At 56.7% G+C, this 18,987-nt stretch overlaps 1 protein-coding gene across 1 annotated transcript in view; it reads left to right on the forward strand.

Annotated features, from left to right (window-relative positions):
• Positions 1-18,987, forward strand: part of SCN5A (sodium voltage-gated channel alpha subunit 5) — a 94,044-nt gene that overhangs the window by 13,409 nt on the left and 61,648 nt on the right. Inside the window, exons 2-5 of the mRNA XM_064590004.1 lie at positions 2,612-2,926; positions 5,262-5,380; positions 12,787-12,876; positions 14,164-14,292. Of these exons, the coding sequence (XP_064446074.1) occupies positions 2,654-2,926; positions 5,262-5,380; positions 12,787-12,876; positions 14,164-14,292 (611 nt within the window). The 5' untranslated portion in view covers positions 2,612-2,653. The remainder of the gene's footprint in view (positions 1-2,611; positions 2,927-5,261; positions 5,381-12,786; positions 12,877-14,163; positions 14,293-18,987) is intronic.

Genomic DNA, 18,987 nt, shown 5'->3' on the forward strand with positions numbered 1-18,987 from the left:
GGTAGTTGGCGACTGGAGGGAAATCCAAGCATGAGGGACGGGGGACAATTTTTTTCTTTTTTTTTTTCTTTTTAAAGGTTTTATTTATTATTTGACAGAGAGAGAGAGCACATGAGAGGGGGGAGGGTCAGAGGGAGAAGCAGACTCCCCGCCGAGCAGGGAGCCCGATGCGGGACTCGATCCCGGGACTCCGGGATCATGACCTGAGCCGAAGGCAGTCGCTCAACCGACTGAGCCACCCAGGCGCCCGACAATTTTTTTCTTGACCTGGGTGCTGTTACCAGCTGTGTTTAGTTTGCGGAAATTCATCCACCTGTACACTTAGAATATGTGCACCAATCTGCATGAATCATTGATTTCAATACACATTTTTAAACAAGTGTATTAGAACAGACGTATATGTAGGTGTGAGCGTGTATGTGCATGCACATTCTCTCACACATACACACACATGCACACACACGCACACACACACACACCCCAGTATATACCGGTGAGCCTCTGCATGTCCATGGGCATACACGTGTCTCCCTTGCAGGACACAGATGGATACAGTGAGACAGAGAACACTATTTTTAGGAAATAATTCCAAACCAAAGAGGAGGCTTCCTGATTTACTTGACTAGTGATTGCTGATGGTGGAGAGGGCTGTCCTACAAAGGGCTGTTGTCACCCTGGCTGGCTTTTTTTCTTTTCTCTTTTTTCAGTAAAGACTAATGACTTTGCTGTTTTTGTAAAAAGAATACAAGATCATCCTAAGTAATTCAAGCAACTAAAGAAAAGTACAAAAAAGAACGTGTAACATGACCCACATTTTTACCAGCGAAGGAAAAAAATCACCGTTCACCTTTGGTGACAAGTGTCCCAGACACCTTTCATGTTCGCTCAAAGACGGAAGCTAGACAGGGACATGCTTTTAGAAGATGGGAACCTACTCCCTCACCTGCTGTTTTTAACAAAGATGTTCCTTTACCTTGACTTGAATGAAACAGAGCAACAAGACCCCGAAGGACGGAGTGGTTCTTAAAGTGCTAGGTCCTAGGACCTCTCCTCTGACTTCCCTTCATACCTGCCTTACTGCACTTCCCTGGGGACCAGAGGTGCCCTTTTGAGGCCTGGCTGTGTTATGCTTGCTCACTGTTTACCTGTCACCTGGCCAGGTGCCCACCTCCCAGCAATCCTGGGCCCGGGCCTGGGACCTTCGAGGGCTGTGTGCAAGGGTCAGTGCGGTGGATCGCTGGGGTCGTTGGTGACATGTTTCACAGGAGTGAGATCAAGGCAAAATCTGCCTTGGGTTGACGGAAAGGGATTCTGTCCTGGCGGAGATCTCCAACAGGTGTCCACCCTGCCCTCTTGAGCTGATGCCCAGCCATTCCTGGGTTTGATGCGGTAATTAGCCACACTGCCTCCCCCTTCCCGGGGCTGTTGCAGTCAGGAGCTGTGCCTACCACATCCTGTTTTGTTGGGACAGTCAGGAGCACATTCTTTGGTCTCCATGTCATAGGCAGAGCATGTTCACACCAGGTCCTGGATCATTTGAGGCCACTGGGGCCCACATTCTCCCAGTTGGGCGTCACGTACGTGTGCTGGTAGGACACCCTCGTGGATGGTGGTCACTGTTTTCTGGTTCTGCTCTCACTTGGGATCAGCCCTCATTTGTTCGGATTTGGGAAGAGGGGAGTGTGTGGAGAGGTGAAGAGCCCGAGATGCTCCATCTGAGTTTCCCATCTTTGGAAGAATGTTCACCCTGGGGGTTTGCGGGGGACCCTCTCAGCAGGGCATTACTGCACTTGTGTGTATACCCGGGTGCCAGCATCTGGATGACAACTCCAAAGTTGTGACCCTGCTGTTTCCAAAACCCCGTGGCATTTGCCTGGGTATCATTCGGCAGACACAGATGCCCCTTTAGTTACCAGACGTTGGCACCTCCATGCCCCAGGGTAAGTCTGGGCACCCTCCCCCTGTAGGCACATGGTGCTGTGGGGAGACAGAGTAACTCTGTCTTTGGCCCCACCGCCCAGGCTGCATCTGCCCAGAAGAAAAGAAACCCCGTGTTTGGGCATTGGCCCAGAAGGCCTCTGGTCACCTTCCACAAGGCTCCAGGGTTTCGTATAGAAGGGACAAGCTTGAGAGGGGGATGGCACTGGGTACCTTCTAATGCCCTTCCCTCACCTACATATTCTTCATCATTCCTTCCATCATTCATTTGTTGAGGACCAGCCTTGCCAGGGCGCTGGGATGGAAAGATGACGGGTCTCAGCCCCGCCCCAGGGAGTGTCCCTCCTAGTCCAGAGAGTGTCAGCACCTTTGTGGGAAGTGTGTCGGCTTGGTTCAGGAACCCACAGGTGCAAGTGTTCCCTTTTGTGTTGAGTGTGTGTGTGTGACACAGCCACCCTTGCCTACTTGTCATCAAATGTGCTCACTGGGATGGGAAAGGGACCCTCCTGCGGGTCCCCACGCAGAGCCCACAGCCCGGAGGACCCTGGGTTTGCCCAGGCCAGGGCCGGCCAGGTGTGCCTCTGGAGAGGTTGGGAACTGTGGCCGGGACCGTCTCTGCAAACCTCGTCCTTCCCTCCCCCCGCATAGCCCGTGTTCTCTGGCTTCCCCACAGGCCACGCGAGGACTGCCTGTGCCCCAGAAGCAGGATGAGAATATGGCAGACTTCCTGTTACCTCGGGGCACCAGCAGCTTCCGCAGGTTCACCCGGGAGTCCCTGGCGGCCATCGAGAAGCGCATGGCGGAGAAGCAAGCCCGAGGTTCGGCCGCCTCGCAGGAGAGCCGGGAAGGGCTGCCTGAGGAGGAGGCTCCCCGGCCCCAGCTGGACCTGCAGGCCTCCAAAAAGCTGCCAGATCTCTATGGCAACCCGCCCCGAGAGCTCATCGGGGAGCCCCTGGAGGACCTGGACCCCTTCTATAGCACCCAAAAGGTGACTGCCGCCCACCTCCCTGCCCACACCTTCCTGCAGCTCCTCTCTCAGCACAGCACATAGGGAGAGGGCCTCGCCTCCATATGGGGCTGCGTTCGGGGCGGGCTCCCTGGGCTTTGGGGGAGTGAGTCATTGGGGATCTATATTCCAATCATTTTCATTTTATTCCAGAATAAAAGCCAGAATCACGCAGCCTGATCTGGTTTGGTGTTAGAAGAGAAGGAGCGAGCAGCCACAGTTGAAACGTTGCCTCCTTGTGGAGTGCCTACTGTGAGGGTCATCTGTGGTTAGACTTTCTGCAAGGTGTATGATCTGGAGTTGGGCCCTAAGTCCTGTCCTGAGTTTGGGCTCCAGAGCACAGCATGTGGTCCCCGCTCCCACTAGGGACAGTGCGTTGCCCGCACACTCCGGCCCGGAGGATTCACTGGGCCTTGGCTGTGCCTGGGTAGCCCAGGTGGGGGACCGCAGCAGCAGCTCCTGGGCCTTGCAGGCTGGCAATGGGACTGTGAAGGCCAGTGGGAAATCTGAGAGCGGGGGGGGGGGTTGTTCTGCCATTGTCCTCCTGAGTATAGGGAGATGAAATAGCTTTTGTGCACTAGGCAGGGTGACTCAAGCTCTCTCCCAGCAGGGATTTCCACCCAGGAGGTGGGTTCCCCCATCTGGGTGCCCTGCCCCAGCCCCACAGAGGCCTGGTCCCTGGCCGGTTGCCCACACTTCCAGGCCTCGCTGCTGGAGGAAGGCGGGTTTGCATTTGGCGGAGACCTTTCCCCAGAAGGCCAGGCACTGGGGAAGAAGGTGCCTGCTCACATCACTGCAGTCAGCGCCGGGGCTGGGGAAGCACTGGAGGGCAGACAGGGCCGGTGCTCACAGGGCAAGTGTGAGCATGCGGCCGGCAGTGTGAATCCTGGGTGTCTGTATCACTAGGCACCTGAGTGTGTGTGTGACCGCACTTGTGGTGTGGTGCACAGTGTCTCCATGTGTGATGGGAGTGGGTGTGGGTGTGAGTGGGTAAAGGGAAAGCCCACCCAATCTACATGCACAGGTAGGAGAAGAGACCTTGAACCTGCTTGTGCTTCCCCCTGGTTCAAACGACGAAGGTGGGGGTGGGGTCAGAGTCAGGCTGGAAGCTGGAATTAGTCAGGGCAGGTGGGTCTAGGTCATTGGTGGTCACAGCTGGAAGTAAGAGTCAGGGTCAGGGTTAAGGCCAAAGCTGGTGGCCAGGCGCAAATCAGAGTGGCAGCTACGTTAGAGTTGGCTGGGACAGGCAGAAGGCATGGCAGGAGGACCCAGTTGAGGATGGAGTCAAGGCTGGGCTGGGTCAGGGACACTGGAAGCAGTCGGGGACACTGGTTTCTATCCCTGTGATCAGGAATACTTGAACCATGGCCCAGGTATGACTCTGGCCTCTAACCTCTGTCTCTCTTTGCTGACCCCTGGCCACACTGCCCCAAGTCCCAGGGGGTGACCCAGGCACCACAGCAGAACTTTTGGTCCTGATATACCCAGTCAGCTTATCTCCCCAGCTCAGATTAAATAGAACTTTGTCTCACCAGCTCAACCTTTGGAGAAGCACAGCCCCAGAGCAGTGCCACCTCAGCTGTGCCAGCCTTAGCCTGGGCAGCTGGGGATGGACTGCTGTCCTCCAGGGCTGCATCTGCACGGGGCTCAGCCTCCAGCACCCCCTATCGACTCCCATGCCCCGTTGTGCTGTGTGGACAGCGTCTTCTGGAAGCTTGGGGAGAGGGTCCACCATGGGCTGCTCAAGATCCTCCTGGGGGAGACACCGAGTCATCGCCTCTGGGGTGGGGTAGGGCTGACACCTGCCCTGGACCCCGAGACAGGGCCTCAGGGAAAGCTTCTCTCTCCGTGGGCTGGGGTCTGCCTTTTCCCATCCCTACTTCTCAGCTGTTAGTCTTCTCCACTGACCCAGCTCCCTGATTAGCCCATCACTCCCAGCAGGCAGGGAGGGATCAGAAGGGAGAAGGAGAAGGAGAGGGCATCAGCCAGGTCCTGGCCTCTGCTGTGAAAACAGCTTGCCTAGGATCAAGAGAGGCCCCTTCTTGTTAGGACTGTCATTTTGAAACTGAACTGAGTCCCACCCAACCTGACATTCCCCTAAACTTGACCTTATCCCACCACAGCCACGGGCAACACCGTGAGGGGGCCACTGACCTGTCCTCTTCTTCCCCTCCCCCTCTCTCTGTCCCTCTCTTCCTCCCACCCCACCCCTTAGCCAGGGCTCTAGGGCTCTGAGCCAACAACTGCCCCCCCAAATCCTCTCTCCACAGGGGCCTAGGGGTCACCGCCCCAACCTAAAGCAGCTCTCTGTTCACAGACCTTCATTGTGCTGAATAAAGGCAAGACCATCTTCCGGTTCAGTGCCACCAATGCCTTGTATGTCCTCAGTCCCTTCCACCCTGTCCGGAGAGCAGCTGTGAAGATTTTGGTTCATTCATATCCTTTGCAGTGAGTCCCTGCTGTGTGTCTCCTCTAGGTCCCACGTAGGGGTGGGCAGGGTGTTTGGGGCGGAGAGTGGTGCCGGTCCCTGAGGACCCCAGCAGCATGGTCATCACCTAGTGGCTGGTTGGAAATGTAGGGCTCTTGGACCCCACCCCAGACCTGTAAACCAAGCATCTGCATTTCAACAATATCCCAGGGGATTCTTGGGCACATGAAAGTGTGGAAAACCCTGCTTCTTCGGTAGAGAAACGTCCTAGAAGCCAAGCTACTGAGGATCCCAGAAGACAAAGAGGTCTGCCAATGTCCCCTGGCTCTGCTTCGGCTCCAAAGTCCCCTCCCACTGCCTCCCCATCCCCATGCAGGGACCTCAAGCTGGGCACCGGGGCTCAGCCAAGGAGAAACCACTTCCCAGTAAAGAGACCTCTGGTTTATTCACATGTGGGCATCCTTCGAGGGAGGCAACACTTGCTTTTTGATTAGGTGTTGACAAAATGTTTGCAGTTTCAGAGTTATCTCAAAGAACTCTGGTTAGCATTAAATTATATAAACGGCAGCCTAAAAAAGCCGTCGGCTGCGGAGGAACACCCTGGGAGTGCTGCAGTGTAACAGGGGACAGGACTGGCCTTTGGGCCCTAAGGGGACCTCATTCAGGCCGTGGGACGGGGGACGGGGGACAGGGCTCCAGCACCCAATCACGGCTGTTCTGCGGACTTTAGCAAAGGGGCCCCACAGATGGGGAGGCGGGGAGGCGAGTGTCCCGATGCAGTCGGGGGCATCTGTGTCTTACGGTGCCGGCCTGGGCAGCCTCCCTTCGGCTGGCAGCTGGCTGGGCTGTTAATCGAATCAGTGCCGCTGGGCTCTGCGGAGTGATTAGCCATGGGCATGGCAGGCTGGCCCCATAGAGCTCTCCACGGTCCCCCCTCCGTTCCCCACTCTGGATGGACCTTTTCGGAGGCCAAGGCAAAGACCCATTAACCTCTGAGCAGGACAGGAGGCTTCGGGGAAAACAGCTGTCCCGTGAGGAACTAAGTCACCGAGACAGATGCTGACAGTTCGGGCTTTCCCCATCCAGGCGGGGATGAGGGATGCCCCTTCCTGGCTCCATTTCACCTGTGCCCCAGTGCCCGATCCTCACCCCAGGGGTTAATCGGAGGAGCTCAGTGCCAAATCTGTTCTCTGCATGCAGACACCCTCTCCCCTCCTCCTGCTCACTCCTGCCTTTCTCCTAGGGTTCGCTAGATGTGTGCGTCCAGGGAAAGTGCCACGTGCAGCCACGACTGTGGCAGCGTGGGGTGGTCTCTGGGGTGGGCAGACACCGAGGGGAGGGGCTCCATTCAGGGAGCAACTTGCCGTTCATAGCTACGTCCTACTTTGTGGGGCTAGAGTCATTCTAGATTGAATTTTGAGCCATTCTGCAACTGTTTCTAAAACCCCTGTAGATGTCGGGCACTTTGCCGGGCACCCTGGGTGTATGGCGCTGAACAGGACCCTGTGCCTGCCCCCTTGGGAATTGTGCAGTCCCCTAAGACTGATAAGACAGCTACAGGAATAGTTGTCATTCCTGCCAGCGTGTGGGCACAGCCTGGTGAGGACAGAGCAGAGGGAGGAGGAAAGGCCGGCCTCCTCGCCAGCTCTGAGCTGGTCTGCGCCTCACTCCAAGGGTGTGGCCTCCCTGAAAGCATGCTCGGGCTCCCACCTGGGGCTTCTCCTCCAGGTATCTAACCAACCCAGCACTGTTTGGCAGCCAGGGCAGCCCCCAGGGATGCAGCGGCAGCCCCAGGATTCCTGCAGGGCCCTGGGCTGGGCCCAGGGTGGGGTGGCCCGATGAGGCCAGGGAGGTGGTTGGGGGCACTGGCATCCGAAGCCTAGCCAGAGGGTCCGTTGAGCAGTGGCTGAGGCCGCGTGGTGCTGCTGGTGTCCCCCCGCGCCCCCCACCCTCCACGGGGACGACCGACCCTGAGGCTTCAGAGCCGGCCTGTGTTCCCCAGGGCAGCTGCCCCAGGGAGGTGGCTTGCCATGGTTGAGGCCCTGCAATGGGCTCCCAGGGGCTGCCTCGATCCTCGGCTGCCTGGGATTGGGAGCCCTCCGCTGGTCCTCAACAGCGCCCCTTGGTGGGCTTGGGGGCAGTGGGGGAGAGGAAGGGTCTAGATCCGCGGGGGGTTGGGAGCAGCCCCTCTGCACCCTTGAGCCTTGCCAATCAGAATGTGGCGCACAGATCTGTAGCAGCAGCAGAGTGAGGCTCTTGTAAGAATTGCCAAATCTCGGGCCCCACCCCAGAACCTGCATTTTCACGAGGGCCCCTCCATCCGAGCACACACCGCCCTGGGCAGTTGTTTTCAGGTGTCGGTCTGTGAGGGTCACCTCAGGCTCACCTGGGCAACTTATTTAAAATGAAGATTCCTGGCCCTTTCCGGACCAGAAGCTCCAGGGTGAAGCCTAGGAATCCGCAAGCTCTCTGTGTGTATCTCTTTTTTTCTTAATTGAAATATAATTCACATACCATACAGTTTATCGTTTTGAGACGAACAACTGAGTGGATTTCAGTATATTCCTATAGTGGTGCAACCATCACCACTATCTAATTCCGGAACATGTCATCACCCCAAAAAGGAGCCCCGTGCCCCTTAGCAGTCACTATGAATTTTGAATGCATACCGATTTCGTGTTTTGAATAGTGAACTTTCACTCTGCTTACATTCTTTTGTATTGTGGAAAAAAAAAAAAAACCACACAGAACATAAAGTTTACTATCTTGCCCATTTTTAAGTGTACAGTTGAGTGGTGTTTACTATGTGCATATTGTCCTGCAGCAAAGCTCTAGCACTTTTGCAAAACTGAAACTCTGTACCCGTGGTTGGCTTACATTTTCATATCCATTCAGACACGTACTGAGCCACCCATGTGCGCCCTTCTGTGCTCGGCCCTTTGGAAAGGGCCAGGGGGCAAAGACAAACTGAGGAAGGGGCAGGAGGGCGGCCCCTGCTCTCAAGGAAGAAGACCCACTCACTAGCAATGATGCAGGCATTCACAGTGACCTGCTGGCGAGTGCACCGTATTTCAGCTCAGCTTTGCTCTGTGCGCCACCCTTGTACCACATCCCTGGGAAGTGGCCTAAAAAGTAAATATGGGTATGTAGAATTATTTTTTCCAATGTATTTTTGTTATAATCCTGCAGAATGTGTTCCTGCCAGGATTAAATAAAAGAAACCAACTGAATTCCCAATTCTACTGCAGTCACATTCAGAGAGGCCTCACGTTCACGCCGAGAAGCTTTCTGCCTTCCTGGGTGCACAGGATCTGTTCACAAAATCCTCCCACGTTTCTCTAGCAGATTCAAATGGGCAATCAAACCACATGTTTGTGTGTGTTTGTGTGCGTGTGTGTGTGTGCATGTTCATTGAATGGCACAAATATATGAAAATGCCCCCCACAGCATCCCTTCTGTTTGCGAGGTTTGTTGTTGGTTTTTTGTTTTTTGTTTTGACTCCTCGGAATCTGAAGACAGGCAGGCCAAGTTTCAGGCATTCCCCACCAGCCATGCAGGCAGTCCTTGCCGGCATTTTAATCATGAGGCTGGGAGTGGGTGTTTGGGGACAATAACACACCAGGATTGAAGATGTTCAGCTGAGCTCAGACCTAGAGAGCTGGCCTTTGCCCACACATGGGGCCAGCTCCATCATCGGCCTAAAACTGCCAGGCAGTGCAAACAGGTGTGTCCTGTGCTGGCCCAGAGTGCCCTTGACTCATCTCTCCGGTATTGGCTGCCTGCTGGGCTCCATGGGGGACCTGGGGATGCTTTGAGCAGAGTCACATGGACTAGAGACACCTCTAAGCAGGAAGAGACCACACACATATAGGAGTGACAGAGAATACTGGAAGGGCCGTCCTCAGGGTGCAGAGAGCCAGGCAGGGTTTCGAGCAGTCAAGTGGCCCAGGGTCTAGAGTTGGCTGCACCTCACCCTAACCGGTTGCCATGTCTCAAAAAGCCAAAACCCAGGCAGGCAGCTCCTGTCTTTCCCCACCGTGGGACCCAGGCCCTGGCTAGCAGCACTTAGAAGGGCTGTCTTCTCTGGCTCTTCCCTAAGTTTTGATGCCAGAGTTCAACTCGCCTCAACTCCAGCCGAGTCTTTTGGTCCGAGGTAGCCTGTCCACACTGCTGTTCACTACTCAGGGGACTTTTCTTCGCTCTAGTGAGAGCAGTGAGAGGGGTCTCCCCAGTCAGCCCACCTTGCTTCACCGTGACCAGCTGCGCTGACAGATTGCTAAAGGAACCCTGCCCAGCCTTAGGTGCCTGTCTAAATGCCTCCTCCAGGAAGCCTTCCTGCCCAGCCAGAGGCAGGTCTGGTGTCTCATAATGTCCCATCTTGGAGTTGTTCAGATCCCTCCCTGTCTCCCACCCAGGGCCTGGCGCACATGCTCCTTAGGTTTGTTCTAAAAAATGACAAACAATTTCATTCCCCGGCCCCCCTGCCCCCAGGGTGGCAGTCTGCACATACTTTACAAAGCCCTTCACTCATTGGTTTACTGCCCTGTGAGTGGCAGAGGCCAAGTATGGGGTGGCATTTCCCCTGAAGCAATGTGACTCGCCCCAGGCCTTCGGTCTAGAGGCAGTGGGTCGCCCCTTGGTGTCATCATGCAGAGACAGTGCAGCGGCAGGGCTCAGAGTGGGGGGCCTGCGCTGGGCCAGCCGGGGCTCAGAGCTGGGCTGTGCCGTTGACCAGCTTTGTACCGACAGTCTGTGGCTGCTGCAACAAATCACCACAAACGTAGTGGTTTAAAACAACAAAAATGTATCGCCATACAGTTCTGGAGGTCAGAAGTCCAAGAAGGTCTCACTGAGCTAAAATCAGGGTCTCGGCGGGGCTGCGTTCCTCTCTGGAGGCACTAGGGGAGACTCTGTGCCTAGTCTTTCCTAGTTTCTAGAGGCGGTGTGGACTCCTTGGCTTGTGGCACCCCCACGTGCAAAGTCAGCGACCACTGGTGGAATTTTCCCCACAGGCAAGGCTCTGATACCAACCCTCCTGCTTCCCTCTTCCACTTAGAAGGACCCTGTGCTAACACTGGGCCCACCCAGACAATCCAAGGTGATCTCCCATCTCAAGACCCTTAATTTAATCCCATCCACAAATCCCTTTTATGCTCGTCAGGGATTAGGATGTGGTTGTCTGGGGGGTGGGAAGGGAGGGCTGTTACTGCACCTGCTATAGTAACTTCCAGCCTGACCTTGTGCCTCAGTCTCCTTGTGTACAAAATGGAGACAAAGTCTCCCCCCGCCCCCCGCCCCGCCTTGGGTTGTTGGGAGAATTGAATTAGTTAATGGTTACAGAGAGCAGAGCCTGGCACCTAGGAAGGGCTCAATAAATATTTGCTCTTAGGGTCATTACTTTCATATTTCAGAAATCACCTGGGATCCCCAGTAGTGGATCTGGTGAGGGGGGGGCATTGAATAAAGCTGATTGAGGGGCAAGTTAGCTGTCTGCCCAGTAATGACAGCCTTGGCACAAAGCCTGGGTGCGTGTGTGAGGGAGAGGGGAGTAGGCTCGGCCATGGAGACCTGCCCACAGGCAGAGGGATGGGCAGCTCTCCAGCTGAGGGACAGCCCCCCTGCCCGCTGCACCCTGTGCCTGGAGAGGTGGGGCAGCTCTCCAGCTGAGGGACACTTCCCCCCCCCACTCCCCCCCCACCACACCCCATGCCTTGAGAGGTGTCCTCCCACCAGGAAGGAATCAGGACTTCCTGGAGCCATGGACTCTGAGCTGAACAGCTCTGCTTTAACTGAGGGAGGTTCCCAAAGCCTGATCCTCTTTCATCTCAGGTGAGGAAAATGGAGAATTCATTATAAACTGGGGGTGGGGCTTGGCAGGCTATTTCCTAATCCCGTCGATTCCCTAGAAGGAGGACCAGAAGCGTGGAGGGCACGCACCTAGATTCTTTGAGAGGCCTCACTCCCCTCCCCTCCCTTCCCAGATGGGGCAGCACCCACACCCTCCCAGAAGTCAGCACCCCGGCTAGGCTGACGGCATTGGTCTCCCCCTCAGACCCGAGGCCAGAAAACGGTGGAGCTCTGCTAGGGAGGAAAGAGGCAGGCCCCTAGGGCTCAATTACTTCAGCTCCCTGGCAGCCGGAGGGAATCTCAGACCAGCAGCTGCTGTGCACAGGGCTGGGGCCGGGGCCATGTCGTGAGCCTGGGGGCAGCCGCAGGGGGCAGGAAGCCCAGCCTCTCTTCTTGGGCTGGGGAGGGAATTTGTGAGAGCAGCAGAGTGTCCCTGTTCTGACTCAGGCCCCTGGGGGGTGCCCTAGTCCCTACACGGCCCAGGGTCTGCCCCTTGCTCTTCTGTAGATCTTGCAGAGGTGACAGAGGCCGTGGAGGTTAGGCAGAGCTTCGTCCAGCTTGAAGCAACAGAGAAGTAGCCAGAGTCAGGGATGAGCCAAGGCCTGGGGCAGTTCAGTTCAAGGCCAGGGGCCCAAGAGGATGCCCAAGACACAGTCCCAACATCTAAAGCGCTCCCCTTCTGGTGGGGAACAGATGGGCATTACCACTTAGGGAGCAAGGGCACACTTAGAGATGCCCCATGCCCTGGGGATGCAGTCCCCTAGGAGTCAGAGCAGGCCGCTCAGAGGGGGTGCTCCTTCTCAGAAGGGGTGCCCTTGCTCAGAGGGAGCACTCACTCTGAGGGCATGCTCCCGCTCAGAGGAAGTGCTCTTGCTCAGAGGAGTACTCCTGCTCAAGGCGGGGTGGGGGGAGAGGGGGGTTCCTGCTCAGAGGAGGTGCACCTGCTGAGGAGTTTCTTGAAGGAGGGGGAGGAGGAGAGCATTAGGTGGAGCACGTGCAAAGGGCAGGAAGCAGTTTGAGGAGCCATGCCTGCATCCTCAGTGTCCGTGTGTCCTGACAAGGTATATAAGTTTGGACAGCAGAACACTCCTTCAGAGAAGTCCTAGGCCAAAGGTGAAAAGCCTCGGGGAAGCAGGGGAGAGAACTGGGAGTCCCGCCACCAGGGCTTTTCTCTCTCCCCCAGGAGGTGGCCCCTGAAGAGCAGTTTCTAAATCCCACCTCCCTCTCCCGGGGCTAAGGACCGCATGCCCATGCGGCTGTGGGTAAAAACCTCTGTGGTCTGGGGGTCTTCCTCCCTGCCTCCCAGGACGGACCCTATGTGGAACTCTGCTAATGGTTCGATGTCAGCTGTCTGGTCCCCGAAGGGGCTGCTGAGCAGGGCAGGTGTCCGGCTGCAAGTGTCGGGGAGGGGAGAGGTTGGCAGGGCCTGGGCACAGCCCCAGGGTGTCCCCCTGGAGCCCCCGCCTCATTGATCTGGCAGCACTGGCATGGCATGACACCGCAAGGGCAGGACCCTCAGGCCGTAGTGGCCTGGCCGGCACATGGCTTTCCTTGACCTCCGCGCCACGCTGTTCAGTATGCTCATCATGTGCACCATCCTGACCAACTGCGTGTTCATGGCCCAGCACGACCCTCCACCCTGGACCAAGTATGTCGAGTGAGTATCTTCAGGGCCTCTGTAGCCGGCCCCTCCCTCCCTTCCTTTCCATTACATACCGTGGCCTCTGAAGTCACCCCAGAAGTCCCCGGCGGGACTCACCCACCCGGAAGGGCCGTGGCCCAGCCCCTCCCTCTCTGGCCGCTCCTGGTCCTGCCAGCTTCTTGACTTGAGCGGTGGCCTCAGGGGCGGAAGCTCTCCAGGTTGGCCAAGTGGGAGATTCCTTCCTGACCCACCCTAAACAGCACTGAGCACATTGAGGAAGGCTCCGAAATAAAATCCTGATAATTTATCGAGCACTTAGTGTGTGCCAGGCGCTGCCGTGGAACAGTAAGCCTCATCTCCTTTGACCATCCAGGCAGCCCAATAGGGTGGGGACAGCCACTATCCCCCTCAGACAGGAAGCTGGAAACTGGGGGCGCACCTTGTCCAGTAGGGCGTGGCCAGGGGGTGTGGCAGCCGGGCAAAGCCCAGGGCTGTCCCCACTTCACGGCTATCTCTGCTGCCTCCTGGGACCATTTGCTCAGTTTCAGAAAACTGCTTCTGGCCCGTCCTTCTCAAATGAAAGTACCTTACCCACGAGTTTTAAACAGACCCGATAGGCCCTTGGGGCGTTTGGTGCCTGTTTTCAGGGAACTGATGGAATGTCAGGGACAGCCTCTCTTACCAAAGTGGCTCGCCTTGTGGCTCTCTGTGTTCGCTCAGGACCACAGCATCATCAGTGCTGTGGGGATGACTGTGGGCCACGGTCCCTGCATCTAGGCATCCGGATTCTTCAGGCCACCCCTCCCAGCCTCAGGCGTTAGAACCTCAGCCCCTTTTCCGAGCGCAAGGTAGACAGCTGTACCCAGCTACCTATAGGTAGTTGAGAAGTGACCATGCTCCTGTCACTAGCTGCTGAGGACCCACCAGCAAGGGTGAGGGAGTGACATGATCTGAGTGTCTTTACAGGCCACCATATGCCCGTGTGCATGGCCCCTGAGGCTGGGGTGAGGAGAGAAGTCGAGGGTCTTCTTACACCAAGACAAGCAAGAGGGAAAATGGAAAGTTCAGAAGGGCACATGGTGGGCACTCAGCAATGCTGAGCAAACACGTGCAGAGATGCAGTAAATAGTCCAGTGTTTGGCCCAAGGCTCTAGCTCTGCCATGGGGCATGGCCGAGGGTCTGGTCTGAGGGCTCCTTAAGAGCGGAGCTGTACAGGGCTCATGCATGCGTGTGAGGAACCCAGCCAACCTGGCCTGTGGGCTGCAGCCTCCCTGAGAAACCTTGCGGGTCTCTCCCCCCAGGTACACCTTCACTGCCATTTACACCTTTGAGTCTCTGGTCAAGATTCTGGCTCGAGGCTTCTGCCTGCATGCGTTCACCTTCCTCCGGGACCCATGGAACTGGCTGGACTTCAGTGTGATTGTCATGGCGTAAGTACCTTGCTCTCTGTGCCATACCGTGCCACGCCAGGCCATCGTCAGGGCCGTGTGCATCATCCCTGGCCCTGGACCCCCCGCTGCAGTCTGCAAGTGGCTGTAGAGCAGCCCACCTTAGTGCTATGGCAAGAGAAGACAGGATGGAGGCCCCCAGCTCCTCCTGGTGGGCCACGGAGGTCAGGCCAGCGGGTTCAGCTGTGGCCCCGTGGCAGCCCTGTGTTCCAGGGACATCATTACGATTCTGGCTTAGCGTCCTCTGCCCTTTCCACCGCGGGAAACTAATGTTACAGCCCAAAACTTCTGGACCCCTGTGAACAATGACCTGGATTCCAAGGTGATTAAGAATGAATCACCGGGAAAGAGGAGCCTGGAGACGTGACTGGGCATCCCCAGGAGCCCATGCCTGGCACACCAGCGCATCCGCTCTCTCCGCTCATGGACTCCACATTTGGCACATTCTAAGGCACCCGGTCACTGACATGATCCAGTGAGGTATCCTGGATGGGGATTCCTTGTCCCCATTTTACAGATGACAAAACAGATGCCAAGGACACCCAAGGAGCCTGCCAGAGAGTGAATGTGAATATCTCTGGCATGCCACCATGCAGGCTGGGACCCCGCTTCCTTGTCTAGAAAGAGATCCTCGCTGAGGTTGGGTTGAGGCATTCCCCTTGGGATGTATCAGCAACGGGATGCTGTGTTCTGGTGGCGACAACTGATCACGGTGGGCCTCGTGTGCAGGAGTTGTGGCCCGGGCTCAGCCAGCAAACCCAGGCTGGGCCCCACACCTTGGCAGGGAACAGCTGGGGAGGGCAGAAGTACTCCTCTCCCTGACTTGTGAAAGGACAGTGTTGGCCTCGGTGGTATCAAAGGTTCAGTTCAGCGCCCGCTTTCTAGGATTCTTGGATTCACTGAATCCACCTGTTCGTGCATGACGAGGTCTGCTTCACCCCGGACATGAGCAGCCCTAGCTGTGCGCTCAGCCATGCTGTGGGGAAGAGAGGGGAGAAGGGGCAGCCAGACCCTGCTGATGGGCTGCTTTCCAGCTAGGTGGAGAGTCTGGTGGTTAGAAAATGCATCGGGACCTCTGTTTCTGGGTGCGCTGCTTGTGAGCTGACTCCAGCCCATCGTTTTACAGGTGGGGTAACTGAGGCTCTGAGAGACGCTGCCACTTGCCCAAAGCCAGTGTAGACTTAGGCCTGGGCAGGGCTGAGTGAGCAAGGGAGAGTATAGCAAGAGAGAAGGCAGAGTGGTGGGGGATAGCCCCATGGCCCTGCACGCGGTGGTGAGAGCCCAGGATGATGGGAGCCATCGGCGGTTGAGAAGCAGGGAGTAACGTGACCTGAGCTATATATTATAAGTTTGCCCGGCAGCTGGGGGGCTATTTTAGTAGCCAGGAGAGAGATGGTGGTGGGAACCAGGGTTTAAGTAGAGAAGCTGAGGGACATGGTCAGATTCTGAATGTACTTTGAGGGTAGGGCTGGCAGGAGACCCCCAGGTGGGCTTGGCTTGAGTAGCTCGGTGAACAGGGTTACCGTTCATTGAAATGGAGGATGAAGGAGGAGCTGGCTGAGGGAGGGAGGCAATCAAGAATCCAGATTGAACTGCATTAAGTTTGAAAGCATCCAGGGTGAGATATGGAACAGGCAACTGGATATTCCTGTCTGGAGTTCAGGAAAGAGGTCCGAGGTAGAGATATATATTTAGAAGCCATCAAGGTGCAAATGAGACTTGCAGCCAGGAGACCGGATGAATGAATCATCTAGAGTGAGTGTGGCCAGAGAAGGGATGGCGCCTGGGGACGGTACCACAGGATGCTCCAACATCTCGAGGTCAGGAAAGAAGGGGTGAGCCAAGGAGCCTGGAGGGCACTGCCATGGGGGGTGGAGGAAAACTTGGACAGAGGACTGTCCTGAAAGCCAGCTGAGGAGCGTGACTCCACTTGAAAGATGCCCTGAGGAGGCTGAAGAAATCCAAGGCACAGTCCATGGCAGTCCGAGACGTGACACCGATGACCTTGATGCGGCTAATGACCGTGACACCACCGATTGCCTTGACCAGACATGGGGGGCCAGACACCTGATTAGACAGGGCTCAAGAGACTGGGGCAAGTATAGACATGCACTTTGCGGGGTTAGCTGTAAACCAGACTGAAAATAGGATGCTGGGAGTGGGGAAGATGGGCAGAGCAGCACCATTCAAGAAGGGAGATGTCTTTGTAAAGGGACACAATCCGGGCGGGAGGGCAGCCTGATGATGGAGGGGGGTGAGTTGCAGGAGCAAAGCCCTTGAGCTGGCCTGAGGGCTAGGAAGCTAGGGCCCACGTGGAGCATTGGCCTTCAGAGCAGGGAAGGCAGAATTCCTGGGTTGGGAGAGTTGGTGATGAAAGAAGAGAATTTCTCTTCTGATTGCTCCTATTTTCTCCATGGTAAGAAGCACGATCATCAGCTGAGAACACGGAGTAGGGAGGCTCCTACTCTTGAGGAGGGAAGGAGACCTCACCATGCAGAGCCAGGACGTTGCACTGACTTCGGAAGGGAGCAGGATTATTATGCCAGGCCCAGGCTCCAGAGTCCCTACAGGAGGGGAGCAGTGCTCCTTGGGCCCCTGGGGGCCTGGTGTCACAGGAAGAGGGCTTTGGCAGGACAGGACACAGCGTCTGCCTGCGTCTGTCCTACCTTCCCATCCTGGAGCCCAAACAGGACTGTGTCACAGCAGTGATCGATGCTCCCAGACCCTGGGTCCCTTGCCTAACGGGAGGTCTCTGGGAGATGCTCTGAATGACCTCAGGCCCTTAGTGAGTCCTGCTGTCTTATCCCAGGAGAGAATCCCTGTCTCAATCCCATGGGCTCCCACGGGGAACTGCTTCTTCCGCTTGGAATCACAGAGCAGGTGTGCCTTCCTCACCGAGGCCTGCCTGCCTGCCTTTGATCCGTACCAGAACCAGGGGTGACAAAGCAGAACAGAGCCTCAGAGGCCAGCAGACTATTTCCAAGTTCCTGAGCATCTCAGGGAAACGGCACTCACTTCCCCTGGGGCCGCATGGACCCACTGGAATGTCAGGTTTCTGCTGTGGGCTGGATTGGCCTGGCAGCTTTGATTGGCAGTGGCCCTGCCTTATGAAAACGATGCTGCCCTGGTAATGCGGTGAAATGCATCCTGCTATAGTCAAAATGGCTCCATAACAGGGGGCGGAGGGGGTGCTCCTAGAATAATCGAAGGAGCTTTGGGTGGCAGAAATGGTCGGTTCGCTGAAACTCCCCATCCTCCATTTTACAGATGGGCAACTGAGGCTCCAAGAGAGCCTACCTCTTGCCCAAATTTGTGGAATGAATCAGCAGCGGCGCTGAAACTAAAACAGGTCCCCTTACTCGAGAGGCGCGCCAGGTCTACGGTTTCCACCTGATCCCCCACCCACTCAATGTAGGGGTTGTGGGAGGGTCCGGGTTGCCAGGAGGCCTGCCAGGCAACCCTCCAGCCAGAGTTCTTCCCGGGGGCCCCTCCTGGAAGGGCATTACCTGCCCATTAGCACAGCCGCCCACCTCCGGGGGTTGTTATGGAAACCAAACCTGGAGGGGAAGGGAGGGAGGGCAGAGAGGAGAGGGTGGGCTGTACCTCTGCCCAACAGCCCAGGAGGCGCCGTCTGCCTTGAATAGCAGGGCTGCACAGGAAGATGGGGGTGGAGCAGGAGGAGGCCTGCCCTTCCTCTGGGGTCCTCAGCTTCCAAAAGGGCTTCCCCCCGCCCTGGGGCTGGTGTGATGGATGGGATGCTCCCTCACCAACCTCTGCTCTTTCCGTGTCAGGCCCGGGGCCCACCAGCCCAGCTGTCTGCCCCTGCCCAGCAGCTTGGCCAGAGCAGAAGGAGTAGAATGGCTTGGAGGAACATTTTGCCAGCCTGACAGGGGCAAAGCTCTACCCCCAACCCAGCCACTGCCGACGCTGGCCCTTTGCGTTGCAGGGTCTCTGACCACACATCCCGGGGCCCCAAGAGAGGTCTCATTGGGGATCTAGGGCCCACACGTGGGAAGCAACCAGGCCAAACGCTCTGAATCAGGTAAAAGGGCAGTGGTCCCCATGTCACAGCCATGGTCACGGACATGCAGAGCCCTCACCCAGCCCTGCATCTCACCTTCAAGACTTCCTTCTCCTCAGCATTGCCCTCCCACACATGTCCTGACTTCACACACGACCACCAGCCCGGCTCCTGTTCTCAGCCATTCGGCTGGCCTTGCAAGCCTGCTGGGAGCACACACCTTGGGATCTTGGCTCCTCTGTGCTCAGCACCAGCTGCTGAGGAGGCGGACCATGAATGGAGGGCAAGCCTGAGGGTGTGGGAAGACGAGTTCTACACGGGGACAGGCAGAGACAGGCAGAATCCAAGCTTCAGACAGGCAGGGCTTCCCTGAAGACGTGGGGGGACAGACGGGGTCTGTGGGGGACAAGAGAAGCAAGGACAGTTGGTTCCCTCTGATCTGCACAGTGCTCTACTCACTGCCTGTGACCAGAAGAGACAATCTTGGAACCAGTGTCCTGAGAAAGAGAAACTGTTGTCCCAGGCCACACGTATTTGTCCGGCAGCGGGAAATGGGGCCCAGAGCCACCAGCAGGCTGGACCCGGGGCTTGTGTGTGATGGCGACATCAGCAGTGTTCGGAGCTAAACCCGAAAGTCTCGTGGCAGCACCATATCT

The sequence above is a fragment of the Mirounga angustirostris genome, unplaced genomic scaffold, assembly GCF_029215605.1.
Source record: "Mirounga angustirostris isolate CCGP_5_RB_7025 unplaced genomic scaffold, mMirAng1.0.hap1 SCAF_1, whole genome shotgun sequence".
NCBI classification, from domain to species: Eukaryota; Metazoa; Chordata; class Mammalia; order Carnivora; family Phocidae; genus Mirounga; species Mirounga angustirostris.